General features: G+C 37.7%; 1 protein-coding gene and 1 pseudogene across 1 annotated transcript; both read left to right on the plus strand.

Moving 5' to 3' along the window:
- The first annotated feature begins 15,998 nt into the window (after window positions 1–15,998).
- LOC144703977 (small nucleolar RNA R71) lies at window positions 15,999–16,095 on the plus strand (annotated as a pseudogene).
- Window positions 16,096–22,957: 6,862 nt separating this feature from the next.
- On the plus strand, window positions 22,958–23,365 carry LOC144703435 (uncharacterized). The gene has a single exon (XM_078575601.1). The coding sequence runs from the start codon at window positions 22,958–22,960 to the stop codon at window positions 23,363–23,365; it is 408 nt and encodes a 135-aa protein (XP_078431727.1).
- Window positions 23,366–23,810: the final 445 nt, after the last annotated feature.

A 23,810-nucleotide genomic window follows, 5' to 3' on the forward strand; every position in this document is an offset into this window, starting at 1 on the left:
GTCCCATCTTCCTCTCCACAAATGTCTAATCTCAAGACATTCCAATAGTCTTGTAACATCAAATAGCCCCATCTTCTGCTCCACAAATGTCTAATCTCAAGTACCAATCCAGATCTAGGGGGATCTTCTTGCCGTCCTTGACACTATCCTATGGTGAATGATTGGCTGCACCAACCATTGGCCAGGCCATAAACGAACTTGTATACATACCTGGCATACATTTAAAATCCCTAAAAAAACTTATAAAATACCAAAAAATCGTGAAATATATTGCATGAACTCTAAAAAATATATTTCTTAGCTAAACACTGGTCATAAAATTATAAAAAATATGGAAAATTCCAAAAAAATTAGTAAATGCCTTAACAACTTCTAAACAGTATTTTATGGCCTGCAAAATATTAATTCTCCAATGCACCAAGGTCCAGATGTCATGTTAAAAATATTTTAAAATAAAAAAAAAATCATGAAACCATAATAAAAGCTTTTTTTTTTAATTTTGGCAAAAATCACAGTGCCAGGTACGTCCAACCCTAGGGTTGTGCCCGTAGTCCGATCCAGCCGTACCCTGGATGCCACCCAGGGGGTTTTTATTTATAAAGTGTAGTGTTTTTCAATGTTTGTGGGCGTGGATCGAGTATATATATCCCAATTACACTCGGATCCCACTCATCCATGCCCATAGTTAGGGAAAAGAAAAGATACATGAGTGATACCTCACAGACGCTCGAGGAAGTGTGTTCGTCGTCGTTTCTTCGGAGCGATTCAACGAGGTCATTGTAGCGCTTGGTGGCGCTCTAGTCGGGGCGGTTCTTCGTCGTCGTCGTCATGTGTGCTCGGAGTGGGAGGAGTGACGCTCTAGTCGAGGCGGGTGCGGTCCACGCCTTGTACGCCAACGCTCCAGGTGATCCTCCAATCCCGCGGGCCTGGCGTCGCGAGGAGGCGGCGTGTGTGGAGGGAGGGCAAGCCAAGACAATCGAGACGATGACATCCTTGGGCCATGGGCGGAAGCTCCTGCCAAGAATAGAAAAGAGTGGAGTGGGTGCGAGCATGTACCGCATGGTTGGCGAGGGCATCAGCGGTCTGGTTTTCCTCTCTCAGCTGATGACGAAAGCACGCGATACGCGAGCAGCACCACATGATGTCATTCCACGCTCGACGTAGTCACCACTGGGAGCATGTGTCTGTACGAAACATATCAACTAATATCTGAGTCCGATTTCACGACGATATTATGAAGGTTCCGTTCCTCACAGAGGAGGAGACCATCACGTATCGCCATAGCCTCGGCTATTGTATTAGTTTGTACGCCATAAAAAGAAGAGAAGGCAAGAAAGAGGCTCCCTGTGTGATCGCGGAGGACGCCTCCGCCCCTTGCTGGCCCTGGGTTCCCTTTCGCCGCACCATCCACATTCAGTTTGAGAAAGCCTACTGGCGGTGGGAGCCAATAAACTACTTGATACTGGATGCGGGTGGCGAGGGGGGTCACTGGGATGCCAATAGAGCGGAGGAGGTCGCATGCAAGTGGTGATCGGCTGTCTCGCGGTGTGAGGAGAGGCTGAATGCGTCTAAGCCACAACTGAACTCGACGCCTGATGTCCACAGCTCGCATAGGTGTACCTGCAAAACGAGACGAATTTCGCTCTTTCCAAATCTCCCATAGAAGATAAGCTATGGGGATGGGGAGGATGGGGCTCCGTGCAGAGCGAGTCGGCGAGAGGATAAACTTGCCGAAACACTCAGACGGTGTCAAAGGACGAAGACGGTCGGTGATGAGACGCCAGCAATCCACTGCCGTCTCGCTATGGAAGAAAAGATGATCTATCGTCTCTGTGTGCGGGAGAGTGGGGCAGTAGTGGCAGCGCGAACTAAGAGAACAGCCTATCCGAGCCACTCGATCGTTAGTCGGGAGGCCTCGGTGAAGGAGTCTCCAAAGGAAAAAGGAGACACGTGTATGGATCGCCGGATGCCAAATGCGCGGACCCCAGTGCTGTGGGGGAGATTTCACACGGAAATGCTCCCACGAGGATCGACACGTGTATGCTCCATGGGGTGTGAGTGTCCAAATGGCACAATCAGGACTAAGGTCAAGAGGGGTAGTCTGGACCTCGAATAAAGTGGCCAAGGGAAGGCCGTGCTGCTCCCATAGGTGTGGTGTGTTGCTTCTAAGCAACTGGGCCACTGAGAGGTGCACACGGTGTGGTACGAACTGAGGATGAGAAGCGAGCGTCGCATCAGCATGCCAGGTGTCATACCAAGCACTAATGTCGCCTCGGCCAATGTGCCAACGGGTCATGTGACTCATCTCAAGCCAGTGGCGCTGCCATGTCCGCCATCGCTTGGTGCCCCGAATATCAAGCTCGCGTCGGGCCCATTCTTTGTATTTAGCTAAGATGAAACTCCCCAAAGGGGAGTGGGTGGTACGCATACGCCATACCAGTTTCTTTTGAAGTATGTCTTGGACATCCGAGAGGCATCTGATCCCTAGACCCCCTTCGAGCGTCGGCCGACACACTTTCTCCCAAGAAACCCAATGGTGACGTCGCTCCCCCTCGAAATGACCAGACCATAGGAAGCGCGCACATAGGCGTTCGACAGAGCGGAGAACCACCCCGGTCAGTCTTGGCCGGTTCGACCGGGTCGGCTGGATGAGAGTTGATAGGATCGACTCGTCGTTGGACGCCCGAGTCGACCAGGTCGACTCGGCCAATACCCGCCGGGTTGCCACGTACCGAGTCATCCCAGTCGACGTAGTCGACTCAGACTGACTTAGCAGACGTGGCGTCCACCTGTACTGGGCCAAACGGCTTCGCTGACGTGGGCGATCCTTGACCGTTCATCGCAAGATCCGGCGACGAATCGAGTGGCTGAGAGGTTTTGGAACAGTCAAAGATGGCGGGCGGTAAAGATGTGTCAGAGAATAATGGCGTTGGCGGCGTGGACCGGTCAGAAATTGCGGGCGGCAGCGGTAAGCTGACTGCCAACGGTAATTTTATTTGAAGAAGCGTAGGGTCCATCGATGGTCCATCGATCGGACCGTCCTTATCGCGACACGTGTCGCCTTGGCGGTCTGGATTGCTGGACAAATGATGCCCTCAGTAATGGTGGCAGGGTACAGCGAAAATTCTAATTTTTTTGTGGTTTTGTTGACTTTTTTGTTTTTTGTTTTTTTTCCAGCGTTGGATCCATCCTGGTTGTCGTTTCCTACAGCCTAGATGAATCCACGCGAGGGGGAATCCAAGCGACCAATATCTGACGTGTTAAACATGTCAGATGAGGTGCCTGCATGGTCCCGCTGGCTGCCCCGCGTGTTGGACACGTCAGGCGGCCAGCTCGGGGGCGATAGTGACTCAGCGGCCCACATGGGATTGCGGGCCGCGGTGGTTTCTTTTGAATAATTTGGCGAAAACGATGGAAAGAAACCACTAATTACATAATAAAAAATAACAAAATTAAAAAAACTAATGATACCTTCCTGTTCTCCTCCTCAAGATGATCAATTCAAGCCCAAATTTGATCGTATTTTGATGTCTGTAGCATCTAAATTTCGGAAAATAAATATCGGGAATGAAAACTCACCTCCGACCTTGAAATTCCTCTAAAACGAGCTATAGTGATCCGTTTGGGGCAATTTTTGAGTTGATTCCAATAGATTGCGCCCTTTCAAATCCAATGAGACCTGTTTCAGCTTGTTTCGAGATCAGATGAGAAAGTTATGAGCAAATCGCTTGTTTCGGAGGAGAGAGAAGCTTTGTTTTCATTTGATCTTCTGAATTAAGTTAAAAATGATAACTTGCAATTAAGCTATTTAGGTCCATTTAATTATCATAACATGAAAATATGAACATCAGAACAGATAGATTTATGTAATTTGCATGAATTTTGAAAGTTAACTTGCAAGTTATCAGTAACATAGCGCAACTTGAAAAACCCAGAGGGTGTGTGTATATGTGGAAATTCTATAGCACCCGCTATTAAGGCCATCTAAATGTAATAGGCAGACCCCAAGTGTCTATCAATTCAATATGCACCCAAGACTCATCCTAGAGGTGAGCGAAAAAGGAGCTGATATGAAATGAGACCAATTATCTAGCTTAGGAAAAACAGTTGCATCTTTGACCATGATGCTGAACACTTTTGCATTGTTGTATCCACTCTTTGAACCAAGACCATGTTGGGTTTTAGATTTGGACGAAGAAATCAAAATTTTTTGCAACGGAAGACTTAAATGGAATCATCACGTCATCTATAAAACATTGAAATGAATAACCTCAGCATAGATTACATCCGTGATTCCATTGATCTTTGAACGAGTCGCATGGAGCTTCTCATGTGTGCAGCCTCTAGAAATATCCACGTGGTCCTTGGCATGTCGGATCTCCTCCTTCTCGTTGATGGGCCCCGTTCATGCTACGTCGTCATCGTTATGTCATCCCGATCGCATCAGGAGTGGAGAAGAGGTGTGGAGGGAAGGGAGAAGAAGGGGAAGGCCCCTGAAAAATTCTTTCCAAGGTGAATTTTGTTCAAGGCCTTTCCGTTTTTATTCTAAGTGGGTATTTTTCATAAAACCCCCAAAACATAAGTATATCTTCTACCGTCTAAAAGATCATTTGTGTGTGACCCTCTAGGCCCATGTATCAGTCTAGTTAACGACTCTAGTGGCCCAATAACCTTTATTGGCCTTCTAAATTAATTACCTATATCATCATATAGATTAATTAATGTCAGATTGATTTAACCTAATCGATAGGTTGAATCTCCAACACGTGGGGTGCCAAGCAACATCTCGTGCTCTAGAAGATAAAAAGGAGTCTGTATCGACTCACTCATAGAACTTGTTCATCATCAGTTACTGTGTATGTATAGTCCCTCATCCACTTGACGCTCCTAGGATGATTTAGGGTATGTTCAACTGTCAAACCCTAATTGGGCATCTGAGTTAGTACTGATGCTTTCAAAAATCATTGGAGAACTCTTCTTCTATTATTTTACTACCTTGGCCAAGGACTTCATCACGTCATCGTCCTTGCACTATCACCTCTTATACCGAGGGTGGACAATCCCATCTTGACCACTCTGTCATCTTCGTGAACTTCTTCATGCCCCCAAATGAAGACTATTTAGAGTCTCATGATTAGGGACACGTAGGTCATAGTCTACGTACAACTGTCCGTCCACAAGACGTCTTTGGTCTCTCAAGTCTAAGGACCACTTACACAATCGTGACATAAATCAACCTGATTGATAGTTCGGTATAATACTGTTCAAGGATTCGTACGGATCAATTCAATGAACTCTTTCCACTAAAGAGCACTCACTATCTATCTTTAGTGTCTCCACACTAATGGCTGCGATAGCGGCCATACTCATCATATGTGTGAGACTAGATAGTGTTATTCTATCCGGATACTTTGATGTCCTTCTTGCGTATTCTTTGAATAGAAATATTTAGAACACATGCTTAAAGACTAGTGATCTCCGTAGTACGATCTCATCATAATTCACTAAGTCTGATCATGTATTCATGGACTTCATTATAAGCATCACACGTGCACTACAATGAATATGTTGTATTAATGAACATGGAACAAGATGTGGGATGCGTGATTGGCTTGTCGGCCACATATATTTCCATCAGCGAAGAGGAGAGAGTAACTGTATTATATCATTTCTCCTTAAGAAATGCTGGTTACAATGGTGCCGACTCTTTATAGTCGTGCGATATTACAAACATAATATAGTTGTTGTAATGGCTATATCAGAAAAGTAATCCCATCCTTCGGGCATTTCTCGTACTAGATTAAATTGTGACCATTACATTTTGCTCGGGCGTGGGGACACGTGTTCAATGATGATTTGACAAAGGTTTAGCATGAACCTCGTTGGCCGATTTTGCTGACTTGCCTACAAACATAACATTTTAATTTCATCTCTATGGGAAGAGTAAAGCTTCATGCTATCATCAAAGAATCTGATGCACAATTTTTAGTTAACATGATGCATATAAATTGTTTCTCCCAATGGCAAATGTAGTGTTTAGAAAGACATCATTAGCTGTAGGGTGAGACTTACAATATCTTCCACTTGCTACATAAGGGGAGTAGACTGACTGACGCACTCACCAACCATATAGTACATGTGCATTGTTTCTGTATCTTTATCACTTGATAGGACCTGCCTTCAGGATGATGGCCATTGTTGACAAGAATCCATGATGACCCACAAAAATGTCTTTTACACAATAGAGTTATTTTGATGATATTTGATGAAGGGCATAATGATGGCTGCTCGCTTTTTGCACCAATGCCTCTAGCAGATGCAAGCCTACGTCTACAACTGTGGCTTGCTAAGTTACCTATTGAGATACGATTGTTTCATGCCTTATCTTTCTATAGTGGGCATGGATGATTGGGTTCATGTGTAATTTGTGATATTTATGCTAACTGCATACCTACAAAGTCATGTAAACACTAAACATTAACATATATTAAGCCCCACTAGGCGGCTTCAAGGGCAGGACAGCCTATGAACATGACCATGAGGTTTGTTGTACCTGACACCATGTTTTGCGAAAAAAATAAACATAATCCCTCAACATGTTATTCCTTGGTGGCATCCACATTGAATTCCATGATTTCGAGTCTAATTTGGATTTATAGGGAGCTGGGAGACCCTTTCATGTAATTATACCTCCTCTTGCTAATCAGGATGAAGAAACTAGAGATATTTGAGCACATTTAATGTATGATTCAACATCAATGTATTATGTTTCTGTCATTGGTACACACTCTCGGTGATATTTGTGTAGAATTCAAGACTCTAAAGGGGAATCTTTTATAACACATCCTAGTTTGGTTAATATTCTCTACTATTTCAGAGGAGATATTAAGGAAACACATAGACTAAGAGGAAACCAAGGAAGGAAACCCATATTTTTTCATGACATGGAGTTTCACAATGACTTTCAACATTTGATTGTTATGATCGAGCTATGCAGTAAAAGTGAGCTCCGAGGGTGGTGTAAGTAGTCAAATGCAATGAACTTCTTGTCTGAATCGTGTCACCATTGTTTCTTTCTTAACAAACTTTATATATACTAGTAACAGTCCTTCCAGACATGGATCACTCATGGAACCTCATTGATTCCAATTGAGATCTAGCATTGTTATACCTCATCTTAAGAATAAACCATGTGGTTCTTATACAGACTTCTTTATATCTTGGTTGTACAAAGATAATGTATTGTATATAATTTGGATGTTTACGTTCATAGCACTCATACAAAAGATTATCCCCTTCTCTTGAGAATTTTCACTCATTCTATGTTGAAATGTATGCTTGAGATATTTCTAAATAGATTTATCTATCTTGAACGAGTACTTTTTTCAAGAGATGTTAGATCCACAAAATTATCCCTTGAGTTATGGACTGACCCAATCCCTCAACTATTGCATAGCTCAAATGTCATAATTTAAATAGACATGGAGAAGTCATTTGACTAACTTGATTCAACTTTCATTATCCAGGTGTTGAGATGCTTTGGTTTTACGAGTTCATCAATATTCTATACATTTATATCCAAAATAATCATATATTCCTATTAGTTAATGGAAACTTCATTTGATTCTTTGCAGCAAAGCAAGGTCCACATCAAGGTGATATTCTATCACCATTCTTATGCATTTTGGTTGAAGAAGTCTATAGTAGACCACTCTCATGAGTCATCACTGGAGAGAGGGTTTTTTTATAATCTCACACTCACTCTTAGGGATAGTACACTACTATTCCATTCCAGGATTGATGAGTATTATCACAGCTTACAAATGGAAAACCAGTGGATATAATTGCATAAGGTAAAACAAATGAAATACGGAAGGATTAGGGATCAGGCCCCCAAAATATGTTCAAAACATGCTTCAACAGAAGTCATTATGTCATATCACGACCATGATTTTGTCATCAAGCCTTCTTTTGCATCAGTAATACAATGAAGGTGCATGTCACATGGTTGATTGCAAAGGCCCAAGTGGTGGTTTCTACAGCAATGTGGTTGGGTTTAGATATCCTTAGTAATCCATTATAAAGTGGGATAATACATGATAAGTGACCTATACAACTCTTGGGCGACAGGTACCCACTTATCCAGCCATTCCACCTTCATGCATCATTAACACAAAATAAAAGTGGCTCATATACTAATAGGTTACTATTCAAATAGCTAATGGCCCACTGATAAGCCAAAAATAGGGGTAAATTTTATGCAATTTTAAACCCTTGTCGTTGTCAATTTTAGCTTATACAATAAAATTTATAAAAACTCTACTTAAGATGTGTAGTGATAAGTACTAGTGTCGTCCAAAGGAAGCTAGTAAGGAATCCAATTGATGTTCTTCTTGAATAATTTGAACCTAATTGGTGTTAATTTAATCTTCAACAGAGATTAAATCACCCTAATTAGATGAGTAATTTGGAAAGGGGGTAGAAGAGATGAGAGGAGTAGATGAAATAAGGGGCTCTAAGTTGAATTAATTGATCCAATTGAAAGGATCAAAGAATTCAATTAGAGAGATTAATAAGAAAATTTAGAAGTGTTTTGGTTGGTTCTTTAGGTTTTACAATTCAGTAATAACTACTCTATTGGATAATGAAATGGAAATTTTAATATCCTAGAATGTTAACCCTTTTATAAGTTTTTTTATAGTTTTCTTTTATATGCACTTGGAAAAGCTGGGAAATCTCTCAATTTCTCCTCTAAATCCTAATCAAGGCTTGTACATTCCGCTTAAGCCAAGCGATTTAGAAGTTCAGACAGGGATCAAGAAGAAAGATTAAGAAATTCAACTAACAACATCCAAAATACACCAAAAGTTTAAATACAAAGAAGGAAAAAGCACCAAATAGGTTGATCCAAGCTGGAGCTCCTCGCTGTCTTTCAGCTGTGATAGAGCACCATCAAGAATGAGCTCCCCCTCTCGAAATTTATCTTTTATACTTAGGTTACATGGTCAAATTACCATTTTACCTCTGTTTAGTAATTAATTTTTATCTATCAATGTAGGATTTATCTGAATAATCCAAATTTACAGATAGAAAGAGGGGATGAAGACGAGAAAATCCATAAAAAATCATCTCAATCGGACTTCAGGATCAAAAGTTATTAATAAATGAATTTGAAACCAATTTAAGCCATTGGATTTAAATTCATTTATTTATTCATTTCTTTTTTTAACACGCCATGACGTGTCGTCCTCTCATTGGCGGGCGCATTTTGAATTCTCCTTTTTGCGGAAAAGCCCTTTAGAAAGTTTGGAATTTCTGCTGAATGCCGCCCAAAAATAATTGTGTATATGCCCCTTGTGCATTCTCTCTCCTCTGATTTATCATAAAAACCATTAAACAATAGTAAATAATTGCAATAAAACCCTGTAACTGTTAAAATAATAAATTTACGCCTGCATACACGACCGAGAGCTGTTTTTGAGGGCATAATTGCAACTGAAATTTACGAAAAGCCCCTAGAAGAGTAGAAATTGCTTTAAAACTCATTTTCTCATTATAAATATACCCTTTTCCTCTTTAAAAATTCATTTCTCACTTAAATAAATCTGAAAATTCCAATTAAATCCTAAATAAATTCTGGAAAATTCCATGAAATTCTAGAAAATTTAGTATTTCATCCCCATAATAATTAAGCTCGATATTAAATTTTAAACCTGCCATTTTCATTTAAAAATAATTATTTCAAGCTCAAATAAATCCCAGAAATTCATAAAATTTACAGAAAATTAGGGAAAAATCAGAAATCACTTGGAAACATTAAATTTATGTAAATATATGATAACAACCCCAGTCTAAGCTCTTTAAATGCATAAAATTGTGCTAATAGCATGAAATAAAGACCGAATTTAGGGTGTTATCACCCACCAACCTTGCAGTTAATTCCCAAACTCAAACTCTTTCATTTTCCTTTTAGAATCTGCCTCATTACCACATAATCACCTTTGTCTTGCAAGTTTCCAAATATTAAACATCCAGTTGAGGTACACTCGTTCTTTATGGCCTAAGCTATTGGCCAATAACATGGGTATAAAAATGTGGCTGGTGTGTGTCATCCACATAAAGAGTGAAATTTAGACAGAATTGGAGATAGAGGTGGGATAAAAGTGATCCCATGGAAAGAGAGATAGAGTGGCTTGGGAGATGGCTACCATCCATGAAAGGCTGTTAGGTTAGAAAAAAAAAAATTCAACAAGTGGATAGGAAAAATTGGCTCATGGTTGAATAAATAGATGATAATGTGGATAACATGATAAGTAGAATGGTATGGCAAATGGCATAAGGTAGATCAAGAAAAGGGAGTTCTGTGCTTAAGGACTTGGAGAAATGCCTATCTTCTAGCCTACAGTAAGATTGACTCAATGGAAGAATGAAAACAATCAAGTAGGATCGGCTCATTGATTGGTGGCGCGATGGGGGTCCTCAATTCACTCAACTCTCTAGCATATTGAACCATAGTGCTTCAATCCTTTGATTTTCCTATCCCCTACACACCCACTAGATAACCTAGCCATTTGGAAATCAACTCTCATATCATCCAAAATCAAAGTTTGTCCCATCTTTGCATGATCATGATCCGCTATATAAAGCCAAACTTCCCTACACATGTAATTCGAATTCATGGATGAAGAATATCTCCTAAAGGTGGGTTTCATTTATACATGGAATTTATATGACATAAAGAAAAGTAAAGGTTTGCATTATGCAATGTAAACACATGAAATGTTCTCTCCCCCCCACTAAATTATGCAATGTCCTCAATGCATGGGAAAAAGATCAAAATTGAAATTCAGAAGTTCAGAATTGCAAACCTGCTTGGCGTGATCTTTGAAGGACTTACTAATGATGAGTCGACATCTCGTGTTGTTTCTGAATTGTACTTGATCATCTTCTTTATTCTGGAAAAGCTATAAACTAAAAACAAAATCAAAGAAAAATTACGAGCTAGGGAATTAGGTTGATTCCCCTTTATTTGCAAAATCAAAATTCAATAATAAAAAGAGAAAAGTAGTGAAATCAAAATCCTAGATTTATGCTTCCTGTATGGTGGTTTCGATCGGATTTAGCGTTATTGTTGCCGTAGGTTGCGATATATCTTCTGCTTCCACATATGGCTTAAGTCGCATACCATTAACTGTGAACTCCTTCCCTTTCTTAGGATCAAAAATCAAAACAGCTCCATTATCATATATGTCAGAAATTGTAAATGGCCCATCCCATCTTGATTTTAATTTTCCTGGAAAAATTTTCAACCTTGAATTATAAAGCCAAACCTTTTGTTGTTTCTGAAAATGCTTACGGTTAATATTCTTGTCGTGGAAGTGCTTCATCCTGGCTTTATAGATTCTTGAATTTTCGTAGCTTCGTTCCTTAGCTCCTGGAGTTCATGCATCTGCAATAAACGCTGTTTTCCCGCTGCATCTAAAGAGAGATTAAGTTTCTTAATAGCCCAATAAGCTCTATGTTCTATTTCAACCGGAAGATGACATGCTTTACCAAAAACAACCCTGTAAGGAGACATCCCTAAAGGTTTTTTGTAAGCAGTTCTATAAGCCCATAGAGCATCATATAATCTGCTAGACCAATCTTTTCCATCAGGCCTAATGATCTTCTTTATAATCTTTTTAATCTCCCTATTTGAATTCTCAATTTGACCATTTGCTTGTGGATGATATGGGGTAGTGATTCTATGTTGAACCCCATATTTTTTAAGCATGGTCCTGAATTGAGAATTATTAAAATGGCTTCCTCCATCACTTATGATTGCTCTAGGACAACCAAACCTGCAAAATATATGTTGTTGAATGAATTTAAGCACTACTTTATGGTCATTTGACCTAGTGGGGATTGCCTCAACCCATCTGGAAAGATAATCCACTCCCATTAAGATGTACTCATGCCCATCTGAATTAGGAAATGGTCCCATAAAATCAATCCCCCATAGGTCAAATATTTCTACTTCAATGATAGGCTGTAGTGGCATTCTATCATTCTTTTTGATATTCAGCGCTGCTTGAAATTTTAAACAACTAGAGCAAAACTTAAAAGCATCAGAAAATAGAGTTGGCCAGAAAAATCCACAGTTTAAAACTTTAAATGCAGTCAATTTAGGAGCATAATGTCCAGCACATAAAGAAGAATGGCAAGCATCTAAAATGCTCCATTGTTCTTCCTCCGGTACACACCTTCTAAACACATGATCAACACCTAATTTAAAAATCTCAGGTTCATCATAATAATAGTAATTAATATCTTTATAAAATTTCTTTCTATCATTCATATCCCAATCATTAGGTATTAATCCTGTGACAAGAAAATTCACAATATGAGCGTACCATGGAAGCCTTTTACTTTGAATTTTTAAAATATATTCGCTGAAAACCATCATGAATAGGAATAGATAATTCTGTAGATAATCTAGAAAGATGATCTGCAACAGTATTATCTATCCTCGTTTATCTTTTATTTCCAAATCAAATTCTTGCAAAGTAAAATCCACGAATTAATCTAGGTTTGGTTTCTTTTTTATTCAGTAAAACTTTAAAGCTGCATGATCTGAAAACACAATTATTTTACTACCTAAAAGATAAGAACGAAATTTTTCTAGGGCAAAAATAATAGCAAGCAATTCTTTTTCAGTAGTTGAGTAATTTACTTGTGCTCCTCCTAGAGTCTTGCTTGCATAGTAGATGGCAACTGGCTTCTTATCCACTCTTTGTCCTAAAATTGCTCCCACTGCATTGTCAGAAGCATCACACATAATTTCAAAAGGCTTACCCCAATCTGGAGCTTGCAAAATAGGTGCTTGAATTAGAGCTTCTTTAATCTGCAAAAAGGATGCTTTAGCATTTTCATCAAAAACAAATAGTGTATCTTTAGAAAGTAAATTAGTTAAGGGTTTAGAAATTTTAGCAAAATCTTTTATAAATCTTCTGTAGAAGCCAGCATGCCCTAGAAATCCCCTAAGTTGTTCTAGGGTTGTGGGCAGGGGGAGGTTCTTGATAACCTCGACTTTGGCCCTGTCCACCCTTAGCCCATCCTTGCTGATATGGTGGCCTAGGACAATTCCCTCCTCCACCATAAAGTGGGATTTCTCCCAACTTAGAACCAGATTGTTCTGTACACATATCTGCAAAACCTTAGTTAAATTAGATAGACAAATATCGAATGAGGAACCAAACACTGAAAAATCATCCATAAAAATTTCCAAGCAATCCCCTACTAATTCAGAAAACATGGCAGTCATACACCTTTGAAAAGTAGCTGGAGCATTACATAACCCAAAAGGCATTCTTTTAAATGCAAAAGTACCTACTGGACATGTAAATGTTGTTTTCTCTTGATCACTTTTGTTAATTTCAGTTTGATTATAACCTGAATATCCATCTAAAAAACAATAAAAATTTTGACCTGAAAGTCTTTCAAGAATCTGATCAATAAATGGTAATGGATAATGATCTTTCTTAGTCACAGAATTAAGCTTCCTATAATCAATGCATACTCTCCAACTAGAAGCTACTCGAGTTTGTACCTCATTACCATTTTCATCTTTAGTCACTGTTATTCCTGTTTTCTTAGGTACTACATGAATAGGACTTACCCATGGGCTATCTGAAATGGCATAAATAAAATCAGCTTTTAGCCATTTCATAATTTCCTTTTTAACAACCTCCAACATGTGTGGGTTAAGTCGCCTTTGGGGTTGCCTTGTTGCCCTAGAATTTTCTTCTAGAAAAATTCTGTGCTCACAAATATTTGGACTGATGCCTTTAATGTCATCAATTGTCCATCCTATAGCAGATTTATAAGTACATAAGACATTCAAAAGCTCTAATTCTTGTTCAGATGATAACAATGATGATATGATTACAGGAAAAGACTTGCATGGTCCTAAATAAGCATATTTCAGAGATGATGGTAAAGGCTTAAGTTCAATTTCAGAATGCAAAGAAATATTTGTTGGTATGGAAGATTTTTCATTCAAACATTCATTAGATTCACAAGAAAATAAATCATAAGAGCATGGATCAAAATCAAAATCATCTTCTTCTACCAACCCTAGAAAGCAAACATCTTCACTTGTGTCTTTAGGGTATTTCATTAATTTGGAGATAGATAGTTCAATTTTTTCATCTCCTACTTTAAGTTCCACTGTACCCTTATCCCAATCCGTTGTGGTTTTCGCCGTAGCTAGGAATGGTCGACCTAAAATGATAGGGGCATGGCTCAAATTTCCTGTTATTTTCATATCTGCAACTATGAAATCAACAGGAAATTTACAATTCTCCACTTTTACTATGACATCTTCTAATTTTCCATAAGGTTGCCTAATTGAACCATCGGCTAATTGTAATTCAAGAAAAATAGGTTCAAGCTCACCAAATTTAAATTTATCATACAAAGCTTTAGGCATTATGTTTACACTAGCTCCTGAATCAAGAAGTGATTTACTAAAACCATGCCTCCTATTTCACATTTAATGAGAGGAGCACCGGATCTCTTCTTTTCCTAGGAATATCATTCAATAAAATTGAACTGATATTTTCAGAAAGTTGTACCCTTTTTGCTTTCTAGAAGGTGTACATAGTTCCTTCACATATTTTGCATAAGAAGGAATATTTTGTATTGCCTCAGTCAGTGGAATAGTGATGGTTGCATTTTTAAATATTTCAAGCAAATGAGAATTTTCAGGTTTTTGCTTGGATATATTTAAAGCACTAGGAAATGGAATGGGTGGTCTATAATCAATTGGATTAGGGTCTGCCATTCGTGGATGCCTTTCCTCATCCTGGCCACCCTTATCTTGTTGATCATTTTCCATCTCTCCATTTTCTTTATCTTGATGCTCCGACAATCCTACATTTTTTTTATGAGTATCTAACAAAACCTTCCCACTTCGTAATTTTGAAATCACACTCACATGTTCATCATTAATCATATCTTCTTCAAAGCTATGTAAAATATTATTTGTAAAATCATGACATGATGCAACATTATTATTTTCACCAATGCAAGATTCATTTAAAATTTCGGAAGACACACAACATGATGATTCTAAATTTCTATCTACACACAACATGATATTTCTAGGATTTATATTAGGTTGGGTAGGGAGTTGACCTGGATGTCCTTCTCTTAGAAGGATTTCTTCTGATTTACCTTTCATCCTGAGAGCAGGTTGTTGTGCTTGAATCCCTTGTCCTCGCTTGAGCATCTCAATTTCCTTCTTGTGCTCTTCTAAAGTTTGCATCAACATCTTCCTTTCCTCATGCATGCTTTTTCTCTCTTCCTGCATTTCCCTGATAAAATCCATTAAAGTAGAGTTAGTGTTGTCATCATTGTTGTTAGGACGAGAGTAAAATGGCTTAGAAAAATTTTGAAAATTTTGCTGATATGGTTGCGGGGCGAATTGCTTTGAGGCGAAATTGTTGTTTCCTCCTTTGCTCCAATTGTGATTAGGTCGTGCATTCCATTGGTTTTGACCTGCATCTTGTCTCCCAAATACATTAACCTGTTCAATCATATGACAAGCCTCATCAGAATGTTCTTCACTAGAACAAAAACAACAAGGGTTGTTAGTGGAATTGTTGCCCTCGTTTGCATTCGCCTTTCCTTTAGACTCCTGCAAAAAAGATTTAATATCATTGCTCATATCTTTAACTGTTTTACCAATATTGCTCATTTCTCTTTCTAGCTTATCAATCCTAATCTCCGGTTCAACTGCCTTGACGTCAATGATTCCTCCACGCTTGGGACCTGCACTTCGGTTAGTGTACGAAAAACGTTGACGGTATGTCCAATCTTCTACTAATTTTTCCATCAATTTCATGGATTCATCTGCATGGGTATCAAGGAACATTCCTCCACTAGATATATCCACTAGATGCCTTTCCTGATCATTCAATCCACCATAAAAAATTTAAACCAATTCATGAGATGGTATGCCATGATGTGGGCACTTCCTAGTGAGTGACATGAATCTCTCCCATGCTTCTCCTAGAGTGTCAGTTCCTTGACAAAAATCTCTTATATGTTTCTTAATTGAAGATGTCTTTCCATAAGAAAAGAATCTCTTTAAAAAGCAAGTTTGCATTTCACTCCAAGATTGAAATTCTTGACCTACCCCTTTAAACCAATCTTTTGCCCTATCTTTCAAAGCAAACTGAAATAACCTTAGTTTGAGAATTTCCTGAGGAACACCTGCATAACTATAAGCAGAACAAATCTGGTTATACTCTTCCAAAAACTCATAAGGCTCCTCATTCGGGTCAATTCTAAAATTAACATTTTCTGGTAAAGGAGCAGATATTTTAGTGTAGGTTTCACTCTCTATAGGGTCAGAAAATTCTCTCAACCTCATTCTTCTAACACCTTGTTCAACCCCAAAATTTTGATTATTCTCCATTAAGTCACAAAAATGCTGATTTTCACCTTCGGAGCTTTCAAAAATACAATCAAAACTAGGAGTTCTACTAACTGTTTCAAGATTCACGAGATGAGGTTTTAAAGATCTCCTACCGAACATGCAATGTTAAACACATCAATATAAAAAATAATCAGTTTTGATGAACAAGAAAAATTAATTATGCAATGATGAAATTTTTTTTTTCAATTTCACTATTTCATCAAAATTCACAAAATAATTGCAAAATTCAGCTCAATCCAAGACTTAATATAACAAATAAAGAGTAATGAATCCACACAGAATAATTTAAAAATTCAAACCGTGCGTCCCCGGCAACGGCGCCAATTGATAAGCCGAAAAATCACGTAAAATTACGTGGTCGTTGCGCTTTTTAGACTTATGCAATAAATTTATAATTCCCTTAATTACTAAATAAGAATATAGAGCAAGCAAGGGGTCGATCCGCAAGGAGGCAACAATTCAGAATTTTCAAACAATTTTTATGAATCGAGTCAAGTAATTTTGAATTTTGCAATATTTAATTCAATTAATATTAAATAATATTCTTAAAATAATCAAAATTAAGTAAAACTTAATTTTGATTTCGGTCAGATAATTCCAGATAAGAATATTATTATTATTTTAATCTCATAAAAATATAAATTATTAATTTCCCAATTTAATAAAATTTATAATAATTTTCAGAATTAAAATTGGGAATTTAATAATCAAGAAAGTGATTTTTGAATTGGAGTTCAAAATGGATGAATTTTCAGTTCAAATTTTATTTTGGGTTTTTATATATTAAATTAAATTCCTAAATAATAAAAACCGAAATCTAGAGAGAGAAACAAATCAAATTAACCTAGAGAGAAAGTGAAGAAATTGGGGAAAGCCCCAATTTCGACCCTAAATTAAAAATGTAATGAAGCAGAAATGTCCTAAAATGATTAAGAATTAATTATCAAAAGTCAGATCTCGAATCCAAATCAAAAGAAGTGCTGATGCATTCAAAACATGAATCTAGGGCATGTACATTTCGCCCATGCCAAGGCGTTTTCGAATCGTTCTAGAAGATGATCAAATACAATTCAGAAACTTACAAATTTGATAAAGAGATCCAGATCTGACGACTTCCAGAATGCCTCCTGTGTCCTTCCTGGCCAATTGCTTGGGGAGAGCCTCCAAAAAGTGATTTTCGCCCTTTTCCAGACCTCCATTTAAAGATCCAACCGTCTGGATTGTAGAGGGGGAAAAGACGAACGTACCCTCAAAATTTCAGCCCAATCGGACATGTAGATCTCAAGATATCAAGGTTTTAGTGAGAAAAAATCTGAGCCGTTGGATTTATTTATCTCTCCTCCAATAAGCTTGGAAATGGCGCGTTTTGATTGGCTAGCATGATTATTTCTCGTTTTCCGCTTTCTCGGATCACGCCCTGACACGTTGTTGTGCGCGTCGTCCGCCCGCAATCATTGGCAAGTGATTTCGTCATTTGAACGGCTAGGAATTCTCCATGTACCCTGAAATAATAAAACCAAAAGAAAAAGACAAAAGGTCTTTTTTAAAAATATATATATAATTTTTTATTCTCTTAGCCGTAATCTTTGACCATTCTTCTCTCTTTTATTTTAAATCATAAGCCGCTATTCTTCTCTCTCTTCTCTCTTTAAATATTTTAAATCATAGCCACTTATGTTGATTATTCTTCTCTCTCTCTTCTCTCTTTTATATATTTTAAATCATAGCCGCTTATGTTGACTATTCTTCTCTCTCTCTTCTCTCTATTTATTATATAATAATAACCACTCATTCTCTCTCTCTCTTTATTCTTATTTAAATAAATATATCCATTTATTCGCCCGGGCGAATGACGTGGATACTCCTTAGTAAATATTTAAATATATTATAAATGCCAAATAAATAATATATGTGTTATTTAAATATGTAAAAATCATTTCTTGGCTATATAATGGTCAAAAAATTATATAAAAATATGGAAAATTCCAGAAAAATCATGGAAACACTTACCAACCTTTAGCCAAGTATTTAAAACCCTGTAAAAAATATTTCTTCACTGAAATGAAGTTAAATTCCATAAAAAATGATAAAAAATCAGAATTAATAATAAAATGAAAGGTTAAATGATCTATCTTTATTTTAATATGATAACATGGAAATATAGTCATTAAAACACATAAATATAATATAAAATTCATTAATTAATCATGTTAATTTGCAAGTTATCAAACCATAGTCAACATATTGAAGCAACATGAAAAAAACCTTGAAGATTGTGTTTTTTGTGTCTCTAACTCTACTGCTGTTAAAAACAGGCATTGGAAAACATGTATCAATCCATTGGCACAAACGAACACAACTCTTTGACATCAACACAACCTACTACAGTGGTTGGTTACACATTTCTATTCTTTTAAGCATGGATGAGTCAGTACTTGCACATATTGGGCTATATTTTAGCTTGGTCCATGCCTAACCTGGCTTATTGAACTCTTTTTTATTGTATATTAAAAACTCTTATGCTTTGCAGTAGAGGGCACAACTGGAAGGACTACAAGCATAGGCCCCATGTTTATGTCAACAACATAAAGGATATATGAAGGTTTAAGTATGAATATCAATAAATGAAAATTAAGTTCTATTTTTATTTTTATTTTTTTTCAAATAAATTTGGCCTCAAATAAACCTGACCTCCTATGTGAGCTTGCCAAAGGATTTAATGATAAGTAGATGAACCTATATGTCTATAATATATTTCTATCAACTTCAATGTCAGAATTTCTTTTTTAAATACTTCAAATAAAGCTTCAAAATGCCCTATTATTTATATTTCAATCTCTTTGTCTTTCCTTTATATTTAATAATCCTTTCTAAATACTGACTGGATTCTCCTCAATGTATATTGTAAGTTCTATTACACAATCAAGCTCATTCTCTCTGAAAAATTTTCTAGAGTACTAGATGAGAAGTTTATCTGAAATTTTTTATGCACCGATAAATTGAACCTCTCCCAGTAATATTGTGTGCAGTGATGAAAAATAAGTTTATCCGTCAATTTTTATAACATTTAAAAATTGAATCTTTCTCTCTATAATACTGTCTAAAGTATTAAATAACAAGTATTTCTGAATTTTTTTCATTGAATTACTAATTATATATCTTTCCCAAATTCTCGACAAAACCAAATAATAACTTTCTCTGCAAATTTCACATCCCTAAAGTTTATAAAATCTTTATCTATAATTTTTTTATGAGTGTACATTATCTCTCTTTCTGGTTCTTTTGTTAATTTTTTAATTGCTAGTGTGATTTTCCGCTAGAAGGAATTTTTATGCCTTTATAGATTCCTGAAGATAGGGTTCAAATATTATTTGTACTGTTTTATTTTTGGCTTTGAAGATTCTTTGTAATCTTAGACATTGGTGAATTTTAAATTTATGTATAAGTTTATGCACCTTTGGAATACAAAGTTTCTTCAAGAAGATTTTTTATTGAAGTAAAACTTATTCTAGAAATCATTTTAAAGCACCAAAATTTGAAAGTCGTTTCTACAATTTTGGTCTCCGAAATATCTGCAGTGTAAGTGGCAATGGAAAAGTTATTTTTGGTGAGACTGAATGTGATCTTTCAGATCATTTCTTAGATTCTGAAATTAAACCTTTCACACTTTTGAAATTATTGTATTTTAAAATAGTGTACTGATATTTTTTTAGTTGAAATTGATAAAAATATGTTTTTGGAACAGATCTTTGAAACATCGAAGGAAAAACCTTGGAGAGTTGTATCCATGAAATACTGCCCTAATATTTTCAGGATGAAGCACTGAGATTTGCATAACTTACTTAGGAGAGTCTCATAGGAGGATTAGAGTTGTAGGGTGTTCAGATACGTGTTTCAATTAAAGGTGCTTGTGGGGAAGACTCAAAGGGATGAGTTCAGGGCATGCCAATTGCAGATATCGTCAGGTATTTTTGTGGGACAAGAGTTTAAGAGTATAGATAGGATCTTCAACTTAGATGGGATACTGTTTTTAGATCCCAAGTGCTCTTTCCAGATGGATTATAAAACCAAGTAGGTTGGTTGCCAAACCAGGATTGTTAATCCAGTACTATAAAAGTTCAATTCAGAAATAAACGAGTTTTATCTAAAAAAGAGATTATTCCTCTAGTATTTGTAACGTTTGAATTTATTAGTCGTATTTGTGATGAGCTAGGTCTAGGTCGTAGAGAGAGTATCAAGGTTGATTGGAATTAATACTTAAAAAGAGAAACTTTGTGACGCTATATAAGTGTGATAAGATAGGGCCTAGAGGTTCACTAAAATATGAATAGAGGATATTCCAAATTAGAAAAAGAGAGAAATACGCTAGCGAAACCCATTTTTATGAATATTTTGATCTACTGAAATAAACAGTCGTTATGAAAGGCGCTGGCATCCCAGATCTCTCGTTAAAGTGACTATGTATTTCATGAGTGGTATCAGAAAACAATGATGGTGTGTTTTTGGTGCAGAATTGACAGTCCTGAACTGCATAGTTTTGAATTTTAGACGTTGCAGAAACAATCTTCGGCATAAGCTCATCAAGCTGACTGGTGTTCATTCGGTTGGAAACCCCGGTCCTTACTTTCTGTGCCACAATCACCAGACTGCGATGCTTTTGGCAAAAATTCCATAGCTCAACTTCTTCAGCCTGCCGGTGATCTTGTCTAAATGCAGAGTCTCCTTAATACCGCAACTCTTCATGACGTACATCCTGCAGAGATGAAACGGCACCAATCAGTACTTAATAGTCTACCACTCCGTAACTACAAACATCCGAAAGAGTTGAAATAGCTCTCAATTTTAGGAAAACTTGGAACCATAAAAGATATGTGATTATTATGACAATCAATCCGCTTAAACTAAAGAGTAAGTTCTTTGCTTTGGCCTTGCACTTTTCTTGTAGATGAAAACATCATATTTTATTTGGCATAGGATTCCCGTCTGGTATTTTTCTGGATACCTCAAGTCCCTGGCAACGTAACGATATAAATTATTGAGATCCAGTAATGGCCTTAGGCCTATACGATCCATGCGTTGCCCTTTTAAGCTTCTTCAGTTCAGATGCGGAATCGCGATTGGAAATTTGTTTTAAATTGGGTCCAGTTCCTGTGTCTGAAAAGAGCAACACGATGCTACAACAGATCGGTCGAACTTTAGGTCATCCATGACACAAACTGGTTCGTGTTTCTCTAGGCAAGTGCATTAAATAAGGGGTAAAGAATTCTATGTGGCTAGGTTGTATACCACGTTAGTATACAATATAAAAAGAGTCGTATATAAAAACTGACATCAATTCAACCGCAGCCAGGATTGATTAACCATAACTACAATATATTTCACTCCAATCAATCTACCGTAATTAACAGGATTTGTCCCGATAACCTTGTTCTTCCTTCCGGTCTTACGAGACTAACCCAAGATAATCTCCCACACCGCCAGCCGAACTCTGCATTGGTCCGATGTTCATTGCTGGCCTTCAACTCCTGCTACTTGTTCCTCCATCTGCCCGTTACTTTTGAGCGTCGAGTTCGCATCACAGAAGGGCGATCATCAAATGGACTCAATTGGCATCATCAACCAGTACATAATGAAACTACAAAAGTGAACGAAAGTTACATGTCTGTTGGCCACAGTGAACGGCCCTCAAAATCAAAGCTAATAGATATATTTGTTATGATACTCTGGTGCTGAATGGTATATGTTGTCATAAAATGGAATATTCAGAGCTTGATACCTATCAGTCACATGATCACGACAATTCAAGCTGTGTAGTTATTGCGACAAATCGCAGCCAAAAGATCAGGCAAGTGTCTCCTGTATCAACAGCCATTCAGTATATTAAAAGGTTTGGGCAAAATAATAAACAGGCGGTCGGTTTTTCCTGACTTGTCCTGGTCATGGGGTCAGCCCGATCCTATGGCCGATAGGTCTATTATTGCTGATGGTACGCAAAGAACCCCTTTCCTACTGTTATTCCTCGCACCTTCCCTCCCTTAAGTAAATAAAAAGAAGGGTATCTTTCGTATGCAACACTAGTCAATATCCATCATAACTCTGTTCTCAGAAACCCCACAGTTCTCACATCATAAATTTTTTATTTTAAAAGCATATCAATGATAGGTATCAATGTGGTGATAGAGAAATATTTCTACATTAGTATGATCGATGTATGGCGTTGTTGACTTTACCATTTCGATGTCGACCCTCCGACTGTCCACAGACCACATACGCATAGAGATCGTAAGGTCGCCGCCTCATAAAAGTGAACGTCAATTCAATCCTTCCCCGAGGAAAGCCTATGAAGCCGTTTAGCAAAACAAACCTCGAAGATTCGTTAAATCTACAGGAATCGTTCCTCTCTAAAGTTCTATAAATAGGGTTCAAGGCAAGAAATAAGCAGCGAGATTAGAAGAGCCCAAACAATTATATCCCATGGCCAACAGACTGTATGCGATCGCCGTCCTTCTCTTTGTTAGCATGCTGTTCGCGACAGCGGTATCTCAGAGAAAGAATCCCCCTCGTCCTGTAACTCCGTTACCCCCGAAACGCACTCCACCTCCTCCACCTCCATCTCTCCCACCTTCGATTGGAAGTTGCCCAGTTTTTCCCTCTAATCTTGACGTATGTGCCTCGACTGTAGACGCTTTAAGGGCCGGTCAAGTGGCCCCTATAAGTAACTGCTGTGATAATCTGAACGCATACGCTGCTGATGGACCCCGTTGCGCCTGTAACGCCGCTCGCAGGAGCCTCTTCGGGACAGGCGTCATCATCCCGCAGGATGTTATCGCGCTTCTCAACTTTTGCGGCTTCTCGGTTTCTCCTGATTTCAACTGCACTTGAATCTTCGAAGAAAGGAATTGAAGTTTCGAGGAGCCTTTGCAGTGGCTTCCAGCAACTTCTGCTTACATTTGCCCGCCTTTATTGCTTTCACCATCTTGTCTCAACGTTACAGTTCGTGAATAAAGGACTTGACCATCCATGATCGCTGTTTCAAAAAAAATTGTAATGATTTTCGCATGCCAACGGCGAAGGATCAGAAAGAAAACACTAGTATTTTAAAGAGAGAGAGAGAGAGAGAGAGGAGATAGACTGAGAGAGAACAAAAGGAAGAAATATCCAACGCATGGTTACTACGAACGGAAACATAGAAAACAAATTAATATAGAGCTCGTTCACGTATAAACTAAAATACATGTGGATAGTTTTTCATCGATTTTTCCTTTATGTACTTGGTTTCACACGATGTTGCCCATCTTCACATTCTTTCAGTAATATTGGAAGTTTT

The sequence above is a fragment of the Wolffia australiana genome, chromosome 5, assembly GCF_029677425.1.
Source record: "Wolffia australiana isolate 7733 chromosome 5, ASM2967742v1".
Lineage (NCBI taxonomy): Eukaryota > Viridiplantae > Streptophyta > Magnoliopsida > Alismatales > Araceae > Wolffia > Wolffia australiana.